General features: G+C 34.3%; 1 protein-coding gene across 3 annotated transcripts in view; it reads left to right on the forward strand.

The window, feature by feature from the left end:
* The window catches only part of KIF20B (kinesin family member 20B), a 74,744-nt gene that overhangs the window by 25,352 nt on the left and 29,303 nt on the right, over positions 1–20,089 (forward strand). For all 3 annotated transcript variants that reach the window (XM_058697126.1, XM_058697128.1, XM_058697127.1), the window contains exons 19-24: positions 514–633; positions 4,775–4,928; positions 8,347–9,586; positions 10,186–10,324; positions 16,954–17,073; positions 19,274–19,334. In XM_058697126.1, coding sequence (XP_058553109.1) covers positions 514–633; positions 4,775–4,928; positions 8,347–9,586; positions 10,186–10,324; positions 16,954–17,073; positions 19,274–19,334 — 1,834 coding nt within the window. The remainder of the gene's footprint in view (positions 1–513; positions 634–4,774; positions 4,929–8,346; positions 9,587–10,185; positions 10,325–16,953; positions 17,074–19,273; positions 19,335–20,089) is intronic.

Genomic DNA, 20,089 nt, shown 5'->3' on the forward strand with positions numbered 1-20,089 from the left:
TGTAAAAATTCAGTTATATGTAAAATAGAAAATAAATCCCCCATAATCTTTGTCCTAAATAAAAATGGGAAAACGAAGTTGGTTGGTATCTTTTTTTAGGCTTTTACTTTATATGTATTTATTTGTATAGAACATTACTGTGTACTCTTTTAAGTGCTTTACATCTCAGAACAACTTTGTGATGTAGATACTGTTATTTTTTATTTGTACAGAGACATAAAATAGCTTGCCCAGGATCATACAACTAGAAGGTGGAGAAGCTAGGGTTCAGACTCAGGTGGTCTGATTCCAGATTCCTCTTACACAATTCATTAAATTGCTTTTCTTTTTTTTTTTTTAATTTAAATTTGTATTATTTTTAAACAAAAATAAGGTCATACTATGCATGGTGTGTTGCTACTGGTATTTTTACTTCGTTTTAAATTTGAAGGAATTCTAAAATTATATCCTATTTGCATTTTATCTATCCTAAAATATATTTACTAAACATTGCTGTTTTTCTTCTTTTTAAAGACAATACTTATGCAGAATCAAAAAATTCAAGAGTTGGGAGATATGATTGCTCAAAAAGAGGATACAATCAATAAATTTCAAAACCTAAAATTTCATACGGATAACACGTTTATACGCAGTGTAAGAATTTAACTTTGTTTGTCTGCCTTACAAATTACATTAAAAAGTCTATGTTTTGGTTCAAAATAAAATAATTTAAAATAGCTCATATAGCTAAAAATAATTTACTAAGAATGTCGAATTGTTTATTTGGGTGTTGAAATTCAGTTTACTCTTGTGCAAATCTGAATTTTTGAGTAACTTGCAGGAGAACATTTGACCTCTTTGAACATAATATCCCACAGACTATGCTGGCAGTACTTTATATGTATGAGAGAGAAGAACACATAGCCCCCTTGGAAGGGGAGCTCTGGGGCAAAAGGAACTTCATGTGCTTAGATATCTTCAGATCATAAAGATTTCCATCACCGTATCTATATTTCTGTATCTCTATATAGAACTTTAAATGAAATTCAATGGTGGAGGCTGCCTGGGTGGCTCAGTCGGTTAAGCAACTCACTCTTGATTTCCATTCAGGTCACAATCTCATGGTTCATGAGTTGGAGCCCCATGCCTACCTCTATGCTGACAGTGTGGAGCCTCCTTGGGATTCTGTCTCTCCCCTGAACCCACACATGCGTTCATACTCTTCAAAATGAATAAATGAACATTTAAAAAAAATGAAAATCATTGAAATTAGGGTTTTTTTTTTTTTAATTTTTTTTTCAACGTTTTTTATTTATTTTTGGGACAGAGAGAGACAGAGCATGAACGGGAGAGGGGCAGAGAAAGAGGGAGACACAGAATCGGAAACAGGCTCCAGGCTCCGAGCCATCAGCCCAGAGCCTGACGCGGGGCTCGAACTCACGGACCGCGAGATCGTGACCTGGCTGAAGTCGGACGCTTAACCGACTGCGCCACCCAGGCGCCCCTGAAATTAGGGTTTTTTTGTTAGAGGCTTTTTTTTTTAATTATATGCATTTTTGCTAATGTCCGTATGCTTAATAATAGCAAGGATATTTTCTTTAAAAAATTACATCATGTATTCTGTGCCATACAAAGCCTTTAAGCGTTTGATACATACAAATTTAGGTAATTTCATATTTAGTTAGTTTAGGATAATCAGCATGCCTTTTAATCCTTTGTTTAAAAAAATGATTTTTGGTTTTATGTTTTTTGTAAACTCCTTTAGATTATTTTTTGAATTAAAAAAGTCAGAACATATAGACATAACATAATAGGCTGAGTAAACTAATAGCCAAACCTCTCTGCTTTGTTTGGAGGTGCTTTTGTAGGTCTTTTTCTCTGACCAGATGAGTCAGGGTTGGTGTCTTGTAAAAAGTGACTGTTGACTGTCCTTTGTATGTTTACAGTCAAGGTCCATTACCCACCAATATTCTCTGAATCATCTCAACATTAGCTGGGCTTTTGATACTGCATGGGTATATAAGAAGAGTAGCTTACCTTCTGTCTAATCTCTGGTAGCAGGCCTGTCTTTTGTTATTTATTAGATGCATTATTCAGGCTATCTGACTTTTTTTGTACCTGAACTGGGAAAGACACCCTTGTAATAAGGAGGACAGAAAGGATAAGAAGCATAAAATGGCTTATTTTAGTCAAGAAACACTTGTGAGTGTCTACTGGATGCCAGGTACCTTGTTAGATTTTGAGACTTATATAGGTTAATAAAAACTAGCCCCCTTAATGACTCCTCAGTAAGAGAGAAACCATATAAACATAATTACAATGAAATGTGCAGTGTAGTCACTGTATGCAAGAAGCTGAGACTAGGTAGAGGTTTAGGGAATACTTTCTGGAGGTTAAAATGATTTAGTTGAGCCATAAAGGGTGACTAAAATTCAGCCAGTTGAAAGTAGGGGGAGGGGACAGTTTGTAGCTGTGATAGACAAGAAAATAGGCTGGCCTTTCAGGTTTAGGAATCACTGTACAAAGTCACTGAAGTGAGAAGTCTTTCAGTCACTGTAGGAAAGCACAAGCATTTATTCAAGAAGAAAGTTTAAAAGCAAGGAGAGGTGAGAAATGAATCTGGGAGTCGTGGGTTGGGGTAAAATGATGGAAGTCCTTAAATACTGCACTAAAGAGTTTGGATTTTATTTTATGGGCAGTGAGGAGTTGTTAATTTTAAGGAGAGGAGTAGCAAAGTTGATTTTTTATTTTGAGTGATGTATTTGGAAACTTGTAGGATGGGATTGGGATGGAGTTAGACTGGAGACAGAGAGACCAGAGAAGCATCTTGGAAGAGTCAGGTGATGGTTGATGAGAATTTTGATTAAGGGTAATTGGATAGTGGTGATAGAGATTAAGAAGAGAAAATTGACTTGTGAAATAAGGGGAGGTAAGACCTTTTGGGACTTGGGGCTTGACTTTTTACAGTAACTGAATTGCTGGGCCTCCAGACTCTCTCAGCACCTTTGTTTGGTTAGTCACCACATGCTTTTGCTCTAATCACTTCATTTGGATTTTAAGTCTTATTTGGTTTGGTGAAGGAAAATACAAAAAAGAAAAAAAAAGCCAGAGACAGATCACACTGGCGACTACCACTTCGAAGAGAATTATTAGAAATTTAAGGTAGAATCATATTTATTTCTGTAGTATGTTTGTTTGTATACCACAGTGTGTCAGTAATGTTTAAGTAATAGTGAGAAAGCACTATAAAATAAGCCATATTCCTAATTTAATAGTCCTTGCCTGTAAATAAACTTTTTAGATGGGTTCTAGATTGTGTTATCAACCAAGTTAAAACCGTGTGCAGTATTGTTCACATAAATATGTAAACAAATGCAGAGTAATTTGGGACTTAGCCTGGATGTGCTGTTAAACTGTTAATCTAGGGTCACTTCCAAAGCTTGTCTTGAAAGCAGACTCTTCTGAAAGATAAAAAAGTTTGTCTTGAATGTCGGTTCTTGATCATCCTTCCATCCAAAAGCATACTCTAGGGGCAGAAAAGACTCTTTTCAGTAAATGAGTTGTGGAGGATAGATTTTTTTTTTTTTTTTTTTTGGTGAAGTTGTATCCTTTGAAGGAGGAAAAAAATGATCATATCATTTTGATAGGTCTAAGAGTGAGGAAGGAGCCAACTTGATCCTGTTATGGAGTGTTTGAATGAAAACTCTCAGGCTCTGTCAGCCGTGTGATCTGTCTATTCCAGGATTTTGTTATTTCTCAGTGACACCAGGGGACTAATTGTGAAGACGCGTGGAGGTTTTTCGTCATGACATCCTCCTCTGTTTAGGGATAGCTAAAAAAAACTTCTTAAAAAAACCTCATTACTTTGTAATTTAAAAAAGGCATCTCATTTATATCTTCTGAATAAAATGTTTTATTTTATGGTATAAAATGGCATTTTGTTTTTTTCATACACTTTTTTTTTCCCCCAACATGGATTGCTACCAGCATGTAGGGATTTAAGTAATCTTTGCATTAAAAAAAAAAAAAAAGTCCCTGCCTTTACCATACTTTTGATTACTTTATAGACCTAACTACTGAGTTTCATCCTTCCTCTTTGTGGAGAACAGTATATTCTATCTTTGTTTTCTGCTAACCTTTTAGGGAGGCATAGTATTTGTGTTAAAAAATAAAAATCCAAGTGATTTTTATTGTTTAGATAAACTGGGGGTTCAGTTTTAAAGCTGTATGTGGACTGTATATCTTTAAATATACATAGGCTTAGAAGCTAAGGCCTAAACTATTTTTCTGGGAGTTGTTAAAGATAAGGTGCTGCTTATCTCTGAGAGGCTTTGATTACAAAACAAAACTTGCAGAGTTTCTAGAGGGGGACCTCAAGATTTTAAGTTTAGCCATCTGTAAGAAACAGTTTTGTGGTAGTATTTTTGTATTTTTCTTTTCAAAGCACATTTGGAATGTGACTTAAAGGTAAGTGTTTTAGGGTTCTCCAGTTATCCCCATGCAGGTCTAAACCCACTAATGATGAATGTGATTTTCGGTATCAGGGTGAAACTACATGCTTAACTGACTTTAAGATCAGTATTTTTGTTTTCCTTAGAGAGTGTACAAGTTAGTTAATATTACTCATTTGCCAGAGCCGTCAGTTATTTTAGGGTGAGATTTAAGAAATAAATTAGAAAATGTTTCTACTGATTTGAAAATAAAATTTTTATGATACACCACTGAAACATTTATATAGCTTTTACATGTATTGTAGCTTTCTGTAGGTGAACTAATCTTAATTATTTTATTTTAGGACCAGGCTGGTACCTCTTCTTTAATAACAAGCAATACATTGGCTTATAATGAAACAGTTCAGGTGCTTGAGGATGACAAAACCAAAACCCATTTGGGAAGAAAAAGACAAAATGAAAATGAACTTCAACCAGAAGAACCGCCAGCAAAGAAAGGTACTACTTTATTTGTCAGCAGGAGGACTTTCAGAAAGTTAATTCCTAAACCAGTAATGGACAGAGTTGCAAATAGGAAATTTACTTATCTAAGGAAAAAACCTGAGGAAATGTAAATGTCACTGATTTTAATGCTAACATTATAAACTGCCTGGAGGATGGGTGTGTGTATTTACAGCTGTCTTTTATATTAATAAAATAATTTTAGATACTGTATTTTTATCACTCTTTTGCATGCCTATGATTCTTTTTACTTCTGTGCTTAATGGTAGTTTTCTTTAATAAATAATTACAGTATCTTTTCATGCCCAAATCTCTCCACACTGTTTTCTCCCTTTGCATTCTTTATTACTTCTATAAAAGGACATTTGACAGTAAGACTTCGAGCTGAACAGTACCAAAGACAAATGTGCTTGAGTTATTGCATTTACTGTAGAATTACTAAAAAGTGGGTGCATGCTTACTGTATAACGTATGTCTCTGTTTATGTGGAAGAATATATCAACTTTTATGTTCTCTCTAAGAAAATCATTATTTTTTTAGAAAACTTTTGTAGTATGATACAGGGCGTAAGGGCTTTCTACGAAAGGTTTATAAACTTTAGCTTTAGCAACCTGCCTAGCTGCTTCACCTTGAGAAAAGGGGTAAGTTAAGTCTTACTTTTGTCATTAGCAAAATAAAATAAGTACTACCTGCTTCCTGAGGTTTTCAGAGATGAAGGCAGTGGGTAGTATACCAACATGATAAACCTTATAGAACCTCAGTGAAATGAATGTTTACAAAAGTAAATGCCTTAGAGGATAATATAGCATTAGATATATGGTTTATAGGATGTGTGGTGCTCATGTGAGCTAATAGATCAAGACATAATAAACATATGCCTTCTGTTATGCATTGAAGGAGGGGTGCCTTTGCTATGATTTTCCATAGCACACTGTTCCTCTCCCTCTTTTTGCTTTGGTCTGTGCCATAGAGTAACTGAGAACGTAGGATCAGTAGGTCACTAGGAAGTGGAAGTGGCCAGGAGCAAGTAATACACACAGTGGGACTAATCCTAAAGGTAACCTTTTCATGAAGAGTATTTAAGAACTGTAGTTGTTAGGCATAAATAATTTTGATATGGGTAGATTTAAGTAAGTTTATGTAATACAACAAAATATTTTTTTCTCCTTAAATTCACAACCACTTGGCCATTTCTCAATTTTTTTATGTTATTAGAGACTACAAGGAATGTGAGTCCTGTAACCACTAGGATAGGATCAGGGGTTTGATAGTGTTTCATAGATGCATGTTTTCTCTTCTTAAAAAGGAATGCAAAGCAATTTTCCTGTGAAAGTGAATTTGCTTGTTTGAGGTCACTGTATCTGTACTTTGGGAAAGCTGGTAACCATGTAAACAGTCTAAGAAACAAGCCTTCAGGTAGCAATAACGGAGGCAAACTAGAGACATGATACAGTCTGCTTACTTGCGATTGTTCAATCAAAACTGTACCTGTTATAACAAAATACAGTAAGCAGCATACGTATAAGTTGAGTATAGTGTAAATACTGAATTAAAGTGTTAACTGCATTCTTATTGTTTATGTGTAGTTTTTATAAGTTAACAATAGATGCTGAAGAGTTTTTCCCATCTCTGTTGCTTGACTAATACTTTAATTTCTCCCTGACAAGGCTGTTCTGAATATGTTGTATAAATCTTTTGATAGAAAATATTTAAAATTTTCTGGAAGAACAGTATGAGTATCTGAAAAAAAAATCAGGTACAAAACAAATTCGTTTGATTTACCTTATGTTATGTAATTATCCCAGTCTTGAAATATAGTAAAATTAAAAGAACAACATTATTTGATCACAAAAGTTTTATTGAGCTTTCTGTATTCACTTGAGGGTTTAGGGACTATATCCATATGGTATGCGTGACTCAAATTTCTCAACTTAGGATAGATAGGATCTATTTGTGAGTTCTGAATTTCTGATTATTCTCATTTTAAACTTGCTTAGATCCTATCTCTCCTCATGAAGGGTTCAGACAATTTTATAAATTGTCATTTTAAAGGGCAAGAGGATTCTTTTTTTAAAAAAACATTTCTAAGTTATGAAAAAAAAAGTCCAGGACTCTTATCATCCTCATTTAGTTTTTTTCATTAGTCATTTCCACTGATGAAGTCATAGGTATAAATATAGCATGACAAGTAGAGAATTACATGAAATGGGAAGTAAAACAGAAATCCGAACCAGTGGAGACTGGATCATTCCACTTTGGGACGACTTGCCCCAACTTTGTAAAAGGTTAGGAGACACTCAGATGGAAGAATAATATACTGGTTGAAGATTATTTAAAAAAAAAAAAATCCGTAAGAGGAAGTGGGCTAGTTTGTTGTAAAAATAGGGTAAATCTTTAAGATTCCAGAGTAGCTGGAATCCTTAGAATAAATTAAGAATCTTGAGGCAGTAAATTGGGAAAATGTAACTACAAACATAAGAAAAGCTTCAAAAATAAACTAAGCAGCTTTTAAGATAGTGAGGCTATACAGCAAGGGTAATGCCATGTTTTCCCCACCCTCTCTATGAGGCAGAGGACACAATGTGAGTTACAGATAATAAAACCTTATTCAGTGTGCTTTTAAAATTAGTCTGTATTAAAGAAAGATCTTGGGATTCCAAAATGAGATTGCACAGTTACCCAAGAGCATTTAGACAATTAGGTGAAGGAAATGAATACGGATTGTATTTGAAAAATAGAAATCTACTGATAAGGCTTGTTTTTGTATCCATACTGTGGAAACTGAGATAGGTGATGTTATTATTTCTGCTTTACATTTGAGGAAGTGGTCTTAGGGTTGGGGAGTTTATTGACAGTTATACAGCTAGTGAAGAAGGGTAAGGCAATATCAGAGTTCTCAGAATTTCAACCATTTCCCCCCTAATTTTAGCTATTAGAATTAGGTACTCAGTTTTCAAGTCATTAATTCAGTAGATCTGTAATACAATTGTACTTTAAAATTGTTCTTTAAGGTTTGGGATGTCCACCTTAAGTGTCTCATTATGTGATTTCCTTCCCTCTGTCCCATGTTATAATGATAACAAAGACTTGTAGTAGAAAATTTAGATAATATTGAAAGTTATAAAAAGAAGAGAAATAACTGGTAATCCTACTCAGGTAGCTACCATCTATTTCGGCATGCTTCCTTTGCTAACTCTTTCTGCATTAATTTAAGGAACTATAATTTTTACATCAATGGGCTTATGTGGGTGTATGTTTTGCAACCTGTTTTTTCTTTTTCACTCAATGCCCTGTTTCTGTTTCTCATTAAAAGTTTGCTTTCATATTTTTTGTATGTTTTAATATTGGCCTATAGGGTAATTTTCTGGTTTTATTAAGGTTTGCCAGATTAATAACAGTTTTCTTATTTTTAAAGGACCTATCCATGTAACTCCAACTATTACTGAAGATGAAAAGAAAAGAGAAGAAGTGCAGAAGAGCATTTCAGAAGATGAGGAAGGCATTAGAATTTTACAAGAAAATAATGAAGAACTGAAAACATGTCTACTCATGGCTGAGAATGAACTTAAAAATGAAAAGGAAGAAAAAGCAGAATTAAACAAAAAGATCATTAGTTTGCAGCAGGAACTTTCTTCTTCTGAAAAGAAGAGTTTGACTTTAAATATTGAGGTCCAACAAATTCAGTCAAATTATGATAATGCAATTTCTGAATTACATGTGCAGAGAGGTATAAATCAAGAACAGGAGGAAAAGATTGAGAAATTGTCAAAGGAAATAGAAACCGCTAGAAAAAATATCACAACTAATGTTTCACAAATAAAAGCAATGCAAGCAAAAATAGATGAACTACGAATGCTTGATTCAGTTTCTCAGATCGCAAACATAGATTTACTCAATCTCCGGGATCTGTCAAGTGGCTTTCAAGAAGATAATTTACAGAATACACAGTTACACCTTTTAGATAATGATGATTTGGTAAGTAAGCAGGTTAATGAATATCATATTCAAGAACTCAGTAGGGAAAGTTCTTTCCACTCTAGTATTGAGGCCATTTGGGAAGAGTGTAAGGAGATTGTAAAAGCCTCTTCCAAAAAAAGTCATCAGATCCAGGAATTGGAACAACAAATGGAAAAATTACAGGCAGAATTAAGAGGCTGTATGGATGAAAACAATAGGCTAAAAACAGAGGAGAGGGAGAATAAAAATCAAGGTGACCTACTGAAAGAAAAAGAAAATCTTATACAACAGCTGAAACAAGAATTGCAAGAAAAAAACATTTCTCTTGATGTTCAAGTACAGCATGTAGTTGAAGGAAAGAGAGCACTTTCAGAACTTACACAAGATGTTACTTGCTATGAGATGAAAATAAAGGAACTTAAAGCAATCTTAGAAACTCAAAAAGATGAATGTAGTCGTTCAGCCAAGTTAGAACAAGAAATATTGGAAAAGGAATCTATCATCTCAAAGCTAGAGAGAAGTCTGAAGGAATTTCAAGCAAATCTTCAGGATTCTATTAAAAACACCAAAGATTTAAGTGAAAAGGAAATCAAGTTGAAAGAAGAAATCGCACAATTAACAAATAATTTGCAAGAGGTAAAGCATTCACTTCAGTTAAAGGAAGAAGAAAATGAAACCAACCGGCAAAAAGCAGAAAAGTAAGATAAATGTTATTAAAATATTTAAAAATGTGCAAAGCATTTATTTTATTGGTTTTCCTATGTAGCTTTTATTTATTTTTTTTTATTTATTTTTTTTTTTAATTTTTTTTTTCAACGTTTTTTATTTATTTTTTGGGACAGAAAGAGACAGAGCATGAACGGGGGAGGGGCAGAGAGAGAGGGAGACACAGAATCGGAAACAGGCTCCAGGCTCCGAGCCATCAGCCCAGAGCCTGACGCGGGGCTCGAACTCACGGACCGCGAGATCGTGACCTGGCTGAAGTCGGACGCTTAACCGACTGCGCCACCCAGGCGCCCCTCCTATGTAGCTTTTAAATAGTAGATGGGCATAACTTAATCTAATACAATATAGCATGTATGATGAGTAAAGAACTTGAACTTTGTTCAAATAAACCTTTGGAACCCAAAGTTATGTGCAAAAATCTGTTTATAAAATCACATGAAATCCTCTCTGAAGGACTCATTGGACATTCCAGGTTTGTGAAAATAGAGAATTTTGTAGATCGTTAGCAGTTACACATATGATCTTATGTGTCTAGTGGTGGTCACTATAGAACATGATTTGTGTTCTTTAGGTTGAAAGAGGAGCTCTCTGCAAGCTCTGCTCTTACCCAGAATCTGAAAGCAGATCTTCAGAGGAAGGAGGAAGACTATGCTGAGCTGAAAGAGAAACTGGCTGATGCGAAAAAACAGATTGAGCAAGTACAGAAAGAGGTAGGTTATTTGAAAAGTTGTATGGCCAACTTAAATAACAAAGATTGTTTCCCTTCCTTAGTACATTTTTTAGACACAGATTTTAGAATGAAACAGAACATTTACCAACTCCATAATTTTTCTTAAAATGCTGAGAAAACTTATTTCACAGAAGAAAATTTAGCCAGCTTCAACAAACAGGAATGTTCAACGTTAAGAAAAATATGTGGGGGAGGTTGATGGGGGAATAGGTGAAATAGGTGAGGGGGATTAAGAGTCCACTAATCATCATAAGCGCAGGGTAATGTGTAGAGTTGCTGAATCACTACGTTGTACACCTGAAACTAATATAACTGTATGTTAATTATCCTGGAATTAAAATAAAAAACTTAATTTCAAAAAAAGAAAAAAATGTGCCTCATATAGGATTAGAATCTTTTTTTCTTTTAAGCACTGCCAAGTTCAAGTTCCCCCAGAAGTAAAAATGAAACTTGTTTGCAGATAATATTCATAAGTGTATGCAGTATAGTTGTAACAAGTTTTTATTAGTTTAATATTAAAATAGGAAATGTAATCACTGATTGCAAGTACAAAACACACAAAAGTATATACAGTGAGAAAAAAAACTCCCTCCTTCCTAGCCATCAAGTTTCTCTCCAAGGCATCAAACAATACCAGTTACTTTCTCTTTACTTTTTCCTCTCTCTAGCCTTCTTCTCTTTCTGTAAAAAAAAAAAAAATTAAAATATCCTATAGACATTGTTGTGAATCTTAGTTTTTTCACTTAGTAGTGCATCTTGGCTGTCTTCTCATATCAGGATAATGTCAAGAATCTCCAGGGGCGCCTGGGTGGCTCAGTCAGTTGAGTGTCCGACTTCCACTCAGGTTATGATTTCATGGTTCAAGGGTTTGAGCCCCACGTTGGACTCTGTGCTGACAGCTCAGAGCCTAGAGCCTGCTTCAGATTCTGTGTCTGTCTCTCTTTCTGTCCCGCCACCCTCACACTCTGTTTCTCTCTCTCAATAGTAAATAAACATTAAAAAAAAAAAAAAAAGAATCTCCAAATGAACTATTTTATGACTACAAACTGTATTTGCCATTAGTTAATTGGTCCTGTATTATTAGACAATTCAGATAATTTTGTCTTCTGCTGATTGAGCTTATGCAGCAGTCATTTGAACATTTACAAGAAATTCTGTGATACATAAATTCCCAGAAGTAGAATTTATGATTCACTGGTTTGTACATTTGTAATTTTGATGCATTTGTAATTTTGATACTCTCAATGCCAATTTGTAAGCCAGGGGTAATTATGAGAATAAGAGAATATTTTTTCCACCCTAATCCACAAAGTAGTATTTTATCATACTTTTTGATATTTGCTAATTTGACAGATAAAGTATGTATCTCACAGTAATTTAATTTGCATTTTTCTAATTATGAGTGAGCATCTTTTTGTTTAAAAGCCATTTATATTTTTTTCTATGAACTGTGTATTCATATCTTTGGCCTTTTAATTTGGATTATTGATTTTTCTGTTTTTTTCAATTATTTTTGCTTTATAGGAGCTTATTACATATTTAGGAAATTAGCCTTTTTAAAGATATGAATTGAAGACCCCCTCCCCTCATTGCTGTTTTTCTTAATAGGGCTCTTTTTTTGCCTTAGAGCAAATTTTGATTTTCATGTATTTAAATTTATTTATTTTTCTTTCATGACTTCTTGATTTTGTCTTGTACTTAGAGTTTTTCTAAAGCTGAAAGTGTTTTTTTTTTTTTAATAAATGTGGTTTTCTTTTTTTTTTTTTTTTAGTTTTAAGCTTTTTATTTTTAAGTAATCTCTACACCCAATGTAGGGCTTGAACCCATAACCCCAAGATCGAGAGTTGCATGCTCTCTCAACTGAGCCAGCCAGGCACCCCTAAAAGCTGAAACAATTTTTAGTTTTTCTTATTATTTTTTTTTTAATGTGTATTTATTTTTGAGAGAGACCGAGACACAGTGCGAGCAGGGGAGGGGCAGAGAGAGAGGGAGACAGAGAATCTGAAGCAGGCTCCAGGCTTTGAGCTGTCGCTGACAGAGCCCGACATGGGGCTCGAACTCATGAATTGTGAGATCATGACCTGAGCCAAAGTTAGGTGCTCAACTGACTGAGTCACCCAGGTGCCCCAAAGCTGAAACGGTTTTAAAGAATTCTTTTTTATTATTACTTTCAGTTAGTTAAAAAGAATACTTAAATGTGTCTGGTCTGAAGAAATTGATATAGCAAATGCTTGTGGGCCCCATCCCTACTTATGCTTCCTACCTCCATAGAAGTTACTACATTGAACGTTTTGTGTTTAATCTTTCTTACCTTCTAAAAATATAATCTAAAACCATATTTATTCTTTATCTCTAAACAGTATATTGTGTTTTTCTGAGACTCTTTATTTTTCACATCATATTTCTGAGATTCATTTATGTATAGTTGTAATAATCACTTTTACTGCTGTATAATACACCCTTCTGTGACCTTCTGCTATTTATTTATCCATTCGCCTATTGCCATTTAGGTTTGTTTGTTTTTTTCTGTTTTTTACTGTAGAAGCAGCATTCCTCTTTTATACATGCCTGTGCATATACTTGTGTGAGAGTTTCTTTTTTTTTCCTTTTTTTATTTTTTAACGTTTTTTATTTATTTTTGAGACGGAGAGAGACAGAGCATTAACGGGGGAGGGGCAGAGAGAGAGGGAGACACAGAATCGGAAGCAGGCTCCAGGCTCTGAGCTGTCAGCCCAGAGCCCGACGCGGGGCTCAAACTCACGGACCGCGAGATCGTGACCTCCGCTGAAGTCGGACGCTTAACCGACTGAGCCACCCAGGCGCCCCAGAGAGAGTTTCTATTCCAAGGGGTGGAATTGTTGCATCAGACGATGTGAAGGGGTATTATTGCCATTTGGAATTGTATTCCTATGATTATTAATGAAGTCCAGCATCTCTTCATGTGTTTATTGGCTATTTGTCTGTTCTGGTTAGTAACTACTCTGTGAAATCATTTGTTAATATTTTCTCTTAATTGTGCTTTTTTTTATTTTTAATTAGTGTGTAGTATTTCTTTATTCTTGATTCTTTGTCAGTTAAATATGTCACAAATATCTTCTGTTTTGTCGTCTTTTGATGATTGAAGTTCTTTATTTAAAATCTTTTTTTTAATGTTTATTTTTGAGAGAGAGAGAGAGAGAGACAGGGCACAAGTGGGGGAAGGGCAGAGAGAAAGGGAGACACAGAATCCAAAATAGGCTGCAGGCTCCAAGCTGTCAGCACAGAGCCCGACGTGGGGCTCAAACCCACAAACGGTGAGATCATAACCTGAGCCGAAGTCACACACTTAACTGTCTGAGCCTGAAGTTCTTTATTTTAATAGTTTTATTTTTTACCATTCTTTGGAAAACCAGACCACTTCATTTTTCAAATGTACTTAAAAGCCAGCATCTGTCAGTGCTCCACTTATTTCTATGATTCTTATTTTCACTCAGTTTTTATCTCTGTATTTCTTAACTTTTTTTTTTTGCTAATTCTTCGATGCATTTAAAAAGATTAAATTTATTTTTTTCATCCAGTATATATATATTTTTTTCAACAGAGGATTGGTTTATTCTAAACCATTTGAAATTGAAGTTCTGGAATAGTTTATTATTTAATGTAAAAAAATGCCCATAATAAGATAGCAGTAATGTAAATTAAAAATGAATAAAAAAGTTAGAATGGATATGAACTTTCTGATTAAATAAGCAACAATTTTCATGACCATTAGGTCTGTCTAGTAAAGAAAAGGAAGGGGGAGTGAAGCTCTTGCTATGGACCCAGTTCCCCTCTGCACTTTTTATGGATAGAGGTTCTTTTCTTTCTCTGCCAGTTCCTTAAGCACTGTGATGCCTGGAAGCTTTGGCCTAAGTTCTGTTTCTTCATTTATAATGATTTGTAGAGATGTGTAAATTGTATTTCTCATTGTTTCATCAGCACAATTTATAATTTATAAAGTTTTCAGAATCATCAGTATAAATAGCAGGATTCTGATTTAAGCACAAAGTTAAGAGCTAAGCTTTCATGATAATATGGAAAATGCTTGTGTTATAATATTAAATAATAGAAAGTGAACCCAATTTTATATATAGTCAAACCTGAACAGATAAATTTGAGCTGTGCAGGTCCACTTTTTTCTTTTCTCTAGCTTTACTTTATTGTAAGAACACAGTATATAATACATATAACATACACATGTGTTCATTGACTTTATGATATTGGTAAGGCACGTGGTCAGGGTTTTGGAGAGTCAAAAGTAATATGTCGGGGCACCTAGGTGGCTCAGTCGTTAAGTGTTCGACTCCTGGTTTTGGCTCAGGTCATGATCTCACAGTTCATGAGTTCGAGCCCTGTGTCAGGCTCTGTGCTGAAAGTGTGAAGCCTGATTGGGATTTCAATCTCCCTTTCTCTCTGACTCTCCCTGGCTTGTTCTGTCTTTGCTCTCTCTCTCTTTCTCTCTCTCTCAAAAATTAAATAAGTAAACATAAAAAAAAATTAAAAAGTAATATGTCAGTTTTTGACTGCATAGAAGATATGTATCCCTAACCTCTGCATTGTTCAAGGGTCAAGTGTATATGGTAAGATTAAAAGTTTGTGAACAATCTGCATTAAAATATAGACTGCAAGGAAATATATAAAAATATTACATATTTTGATTAACTTAGGCAGTGGCATAGGTAACTCTTTTAAAGCTCTATTGTTGCATTTATTAATATCTTATAGTATGTATTCATTATAATAAGGGAAATATAACAACGTTTTTAATCAGTGGAAAGAAAATATAAATCATACCACCATAGGTAAGATGTGAAAACCTATGGAGTTTCATATAAGTATATACAGAAAGTTTCGAAGTTACGTGACAAATATTTTAATGGTAGATTAGATGAGGAATGTTAGACAGTAAAGATGACCTAAACTATAATTAGATAATAGGAAAATTCTTAGATCAGTAAGCTAAAAGCAATGTGGTATAATTTGGAAAAGCATTTGTTCGTTACTCAGAAGATTTGGATCCTTCGTTTTCTAGACACGTAACTTCCTGGTTTAAGGTACTATTTCTGAGCACCATGATTATCAGTAAGCATTCTCAAGGATGGTATAATTAACTTCTATTCACATGGAACCAGCTACTTAAATAATAGCTCATTTTTCCAATTAAGTAATAGCTCCTTTTTCTAATTAAAAACTTAATTGTATATATTATTTGGAAATATTTCTTAACATTTCTCATTTCTCTCTTCCGTTTAAACATGACCACTCTTTACAGTCCATCTATGTTTTTTTAGATCTTTGTGTATGCATTTGACTTAATATATGTATGTAATTGCTGTGTATACTTGTATGTGTCTATTTTTATAAATGGAATCATCTATATATAAATATTGCTTTTTAACTCTAGTTTTGAGATTTTTTTTCACACCACTATTTACAAGGGTATCTCTTTTTATGTTTTATTGTATAGATGACCACTGTTACCCTAATGATGGTTATTAAGGGTATTTTTTCTTTTTCAAAATAATATGTAGTGTCAACGTAAATAATAATAATGACAACAACAATAATAGCTTACTCTGGGTCAGTTATTCTGAGTTTACATATAACATCTCATTTAATTCTCAGACATATTAGGGGTAGGCATTGTTTTTAACTTCCATTTAATGGATAAGGAAACATGTACTGAGAGATCTAACTTGTCCCAGTTCACTTAGCTAACAAATGGTAGAGCCAGGATGGAAACTAAGGTGGTCCTTATGTGCATATTGGTGCAACACACAGTCTTTATTTCTTGTTGGCTGATAGTTTATGGCTGTAAAATTGATAAGGATGGTTTTATTACTCTAAGTCCCATATTTTTTAAACAAAATAAAAATAATAAATATTATTAATGTATGATTATAAAGGTAACATGTATCTATTGTGTAGTAAATTTGGAACATTCAGAAAGCCTAAAAAGAAATGTAAAAATTCCCTGAAACCAAACCACTCAGAGCTACTATTATGGTATTTCCATGCTTTTCATGAAGGGGAGCTTTTTTTCAGTTTATAGCCTTCATTTTATGAGATCTCTAGGATTGGTAGAGAATTGTAGAATTATGTTACCAGTAATCAAAAATCAGTTGACCTTCACTTGCGTGGATAACTTTTGATCTTATGATTGTTCCATTTTCATCCTCTGTGGGCCATTGTTAGCTTTTAAAGTATTTCTTGTATTACTGATCCCATTACTCAGTAAACCTTGGAAACCTGAGCCAGTATTTTCCTCATAGAGTATCTGTATTGATTTTTCTGTGACAATGATTTTGCTGTTGCAAGGTGCTATGTTGATTCTTTTTTAGAGCACTTAGAGAATTTGAAATTCTTAAAATATTATAAGAAGAAAGTGATCTTTTCATATGCACTCTCCTTTAGTGTATTAAGACATTTCCTATAATTTGAAGCCATATCATAGTATGTTAGACTCTGTAATTTTTCTAATGGGTTTTAAAGGATACGAATCTTTGAACCAGTGGCCATGAATTTTAAACAACAAAAAGCAGTTAGTATTATAAAAAACATTTAATTTGTTTTATAAACATTACTTTGTAGGTGTCTGTAATGCGTGATGAGGAGAAATTGCTGAGAATGAAAATCAATGAACTGGAGAAAAAGAAAAACCAGTGTTCTCAGGAAATAGATATGAAACAGCGAACCATTCAGCAACTCAAGGTAACAGTTTTGTTTTTAAAACAGTTTAAGTAGATTTTGTTGGTGTATTTTAGTATCTACTTAAATGTATCCATTCTTTACAGCAAATTCTCTTTTGGCTGTTTCTGGAATCTAAAATTTTTTTTTAATTTCTTAAAATTAAGTATGGCCATAGTGATTTGCTTCTAATGAATAGAGTACGGAAAGGAAAAGGTAGTATCTTTACAGCAGAGAAACCTGGCAGGTACCACCTTAACCAGGTGTCCAGGAATAGCGTCACCAGTAGTAAGTCATGTTGAGACCATGTGCTTCCTGATAGGATGTGTCCAGAAGGGCAGGGCCATCTCATGTGGTATTTTACCCCCAAATCCATAATCTCAGTTTAATTAGGAGAAAACATCAGACAAACCCAAACTGAGGATGTTCTACAAAATAGCCGACCAGTAAAAAGTGTCAAGGTTATTAAAGAAAAAGATTACCAAGGAATTCTCACAGAATAGAGGAGACTAAGGGGAAATGGTTGCTAAATGCAATCTTCGATCCTGTATGGGATCCTGGAAGAGAAAAAGGATGTCACTGGAGAAACTGGTGAAATCCAAATAAAGTCTGTAGTGTTCATTAGCATTATTGCATCAGTGCTAATTTCTTTTTTTTTTTTCATACAAAGATGATTTTTTTCCATATTTTAAATAATAGAGAATGGAGACTCAACTACTCATTCTTCTGTCCAGTGTTTTGCAATTTTTAAATAAATGTACTTTGATAATGTAAGAGTTAACATTAGGGGAAGCTACATGGAGGTTATACAGGAGATCTCTTCTATCTTTGCAACTCTTTTGTGAATCTAAAATCATTTCAAAATAAAAAGTAAAAAGAAAGTGAAGCTCATGTTCTAAAAAAATTATTTTTCAAAAGGACACTTAAAAAGCAAAATCCCGGGGCGCCTGGGTGGCTCAGTCGGTTAAGCATCCGACTTTGGCTCAGGTCATGAGCTCACGGTCCGTGAGTTCGAGCCCCGTGTCGGGCTCTGTGCTGACCGCTCAGAGCCTGGAGCCTGTTTCAGATTCTGTGTCTCCCTCTCTCTCTGACCCTCCCCCATTCATGCTCTGTCTCTCTCTGTCTCAAAAATAAATAAACGTTAAAAAAAAAAGAATTAAAAAAAAAAAAGCAAAATCCCTTTATAAGTGATTATATTTTGCTTGACATCAGTTAAGTGGATTGGACAACAATAAAAAGAATGGATTTGTTGTATTCTTTGCATGTTTGCTTTTAAATGAAGCAAACCAATGAATATTCAGATATAAACACATGATTTAAATTTTTTTTAATGTTTATTTCTTGAAAGAGAGAGAGAGAGAGAGAAACAGAGCATGAGCAGGGGGAGGGGCAGAGAGAGAGAGAGGGAGACACAGAATCTGACGCAGGCTCTAGGCTCTGAGCTGTCAGCACAGAGCCCAACGCGAGGCTGGAACTCACAAACGGTGTCATGACCTGAGCCGAAGTCAGATGCTCCACTCACTGAGCCACCCAGGTGCCCCAACACATGATTTAATTTTTAACTGAATGTAATCCTAATAAAGCAGCCTGTACTTTCATAATAGGATTCAGAGATTTCCAGGTTCTGTAATGATTCATTGTAAAATTTTTAAAGTGAGGAGATAGTGTTGACACTGAATGAGACAGGGAATAAAGGATTACCAGATAGGTTAAAACTAGAATTGGAAGATTTCCAGTGTCCATAATTTAGTCTTGCCTTTGTGGCTCCTGTTATTTTTTTCAAACTTCCCAGCTACTTTCTATGTAGAGGGTTTGGAGGACCCTATTTTTTCAGCTTTTTAAGTTTATTGATAGGGAATTTTTTATGGTTTTCCTTGTTCCTTCTATTGTTAAATGTATAGTGAGCCTCCATATCCTCATTTCTACTTTTTTGGTGTATAAGAGAAACCTGGTAGCTTAAAATATTGAGTAAATAAATGACTGGGCAGTAACTTTGAGGTAGATTAAAGGTATCAAGTTGTTTTTGTTTTTGTTTTTCTTATTACTACTCTCACCCTGCCCTTTTCTCCAAGGTGAAAAAACTTGGAAGTTTGAGACTAGTAATCAGCCTTGTAGGAGAGAGATTTCAAACCTAACATTGAACCCTATTTTTAAATCCCAGTATTAAATATTGGTGTGCATTTTAGTTACATTTGCATTTAATTCCTGTTGTTTCATTTTGCAGGAGCAGTTAAATAATCAGAATGTGAAAGAAGCTATACAACAGTATGAGAGAGTATGCAAAGGTCAGGAGCAAATCTCTATTTCCGGTACTAAAATAACTGCATAACAATTGATTTAGCATTTTCCTCTGAAAATTATAAAGTAAGGTCAACATAAGATATAACAGTATCAAAAGAGAAAAGCATTGATTTTTTTTTTTTTAAGTTTATTTATTTGTTTTCAGAGAGACAGAAAGAGCACAAGCAGGAGAGGGGCAGAGAGAGAAAGGGAGAGAGAATCCCAAGCAGTCTCTGTGCAGTTAGCACAGAGCCTGATGCAGGGCTCGAATTCACGATACCATGAGATCATGACCTGCGCCAAAATCAAGAGTCCCAGACACTTAACCAGCTGAGCCACCCAGGCGCCACAGAAAAGCATTGATCCTAATAAGTAACTTGTCAACATAAAGTTTATTCTTAGAAAAATAAAACATTAAAAAATGCTCAGTTAAAGGAATATTCATTTCTAGATAATGGCCACTATTTTCTGAAAAACAAAGTCGGTTACATAGGTCACAATGAATGGAATAGATTTCTAGCAAAATCATGTAAGAATATATGTCAAGTAAAACATCTTTAAAATTAAAATATTTTTAAAAAGTTTTTAAAAACCATTAAGTACTTCAGCTTCACATCTTATGTGCTGAATTTTGCTTTTTTTACTCAAATTTTACTTTTAAATTTGAAATGTAAAATTACCTTTGTAGATGATACATCTTTCTATTTGTGATATTATGTGCATTCCTCTACTGCCCGTCACTCATCCCTCAATCTCTTAG

The sequence above is a fragment of the Neofelis nebulosa genome, chromosome 13, assembly GCF_028018385.1.
Source record: "Neofelis nebulosa isolate mNeoNeb1 chromosome 13, mNeoNeb1.pri, whole genome shotgun sequence".
In the NCBI taxonomy this organism is placed as follows: domain Eukaryota; kingdom Metazoa; phylum Chordata; class Mammalia; order Carnivora; family Felidae; genus Neofelis; species Neofelis nebulosa.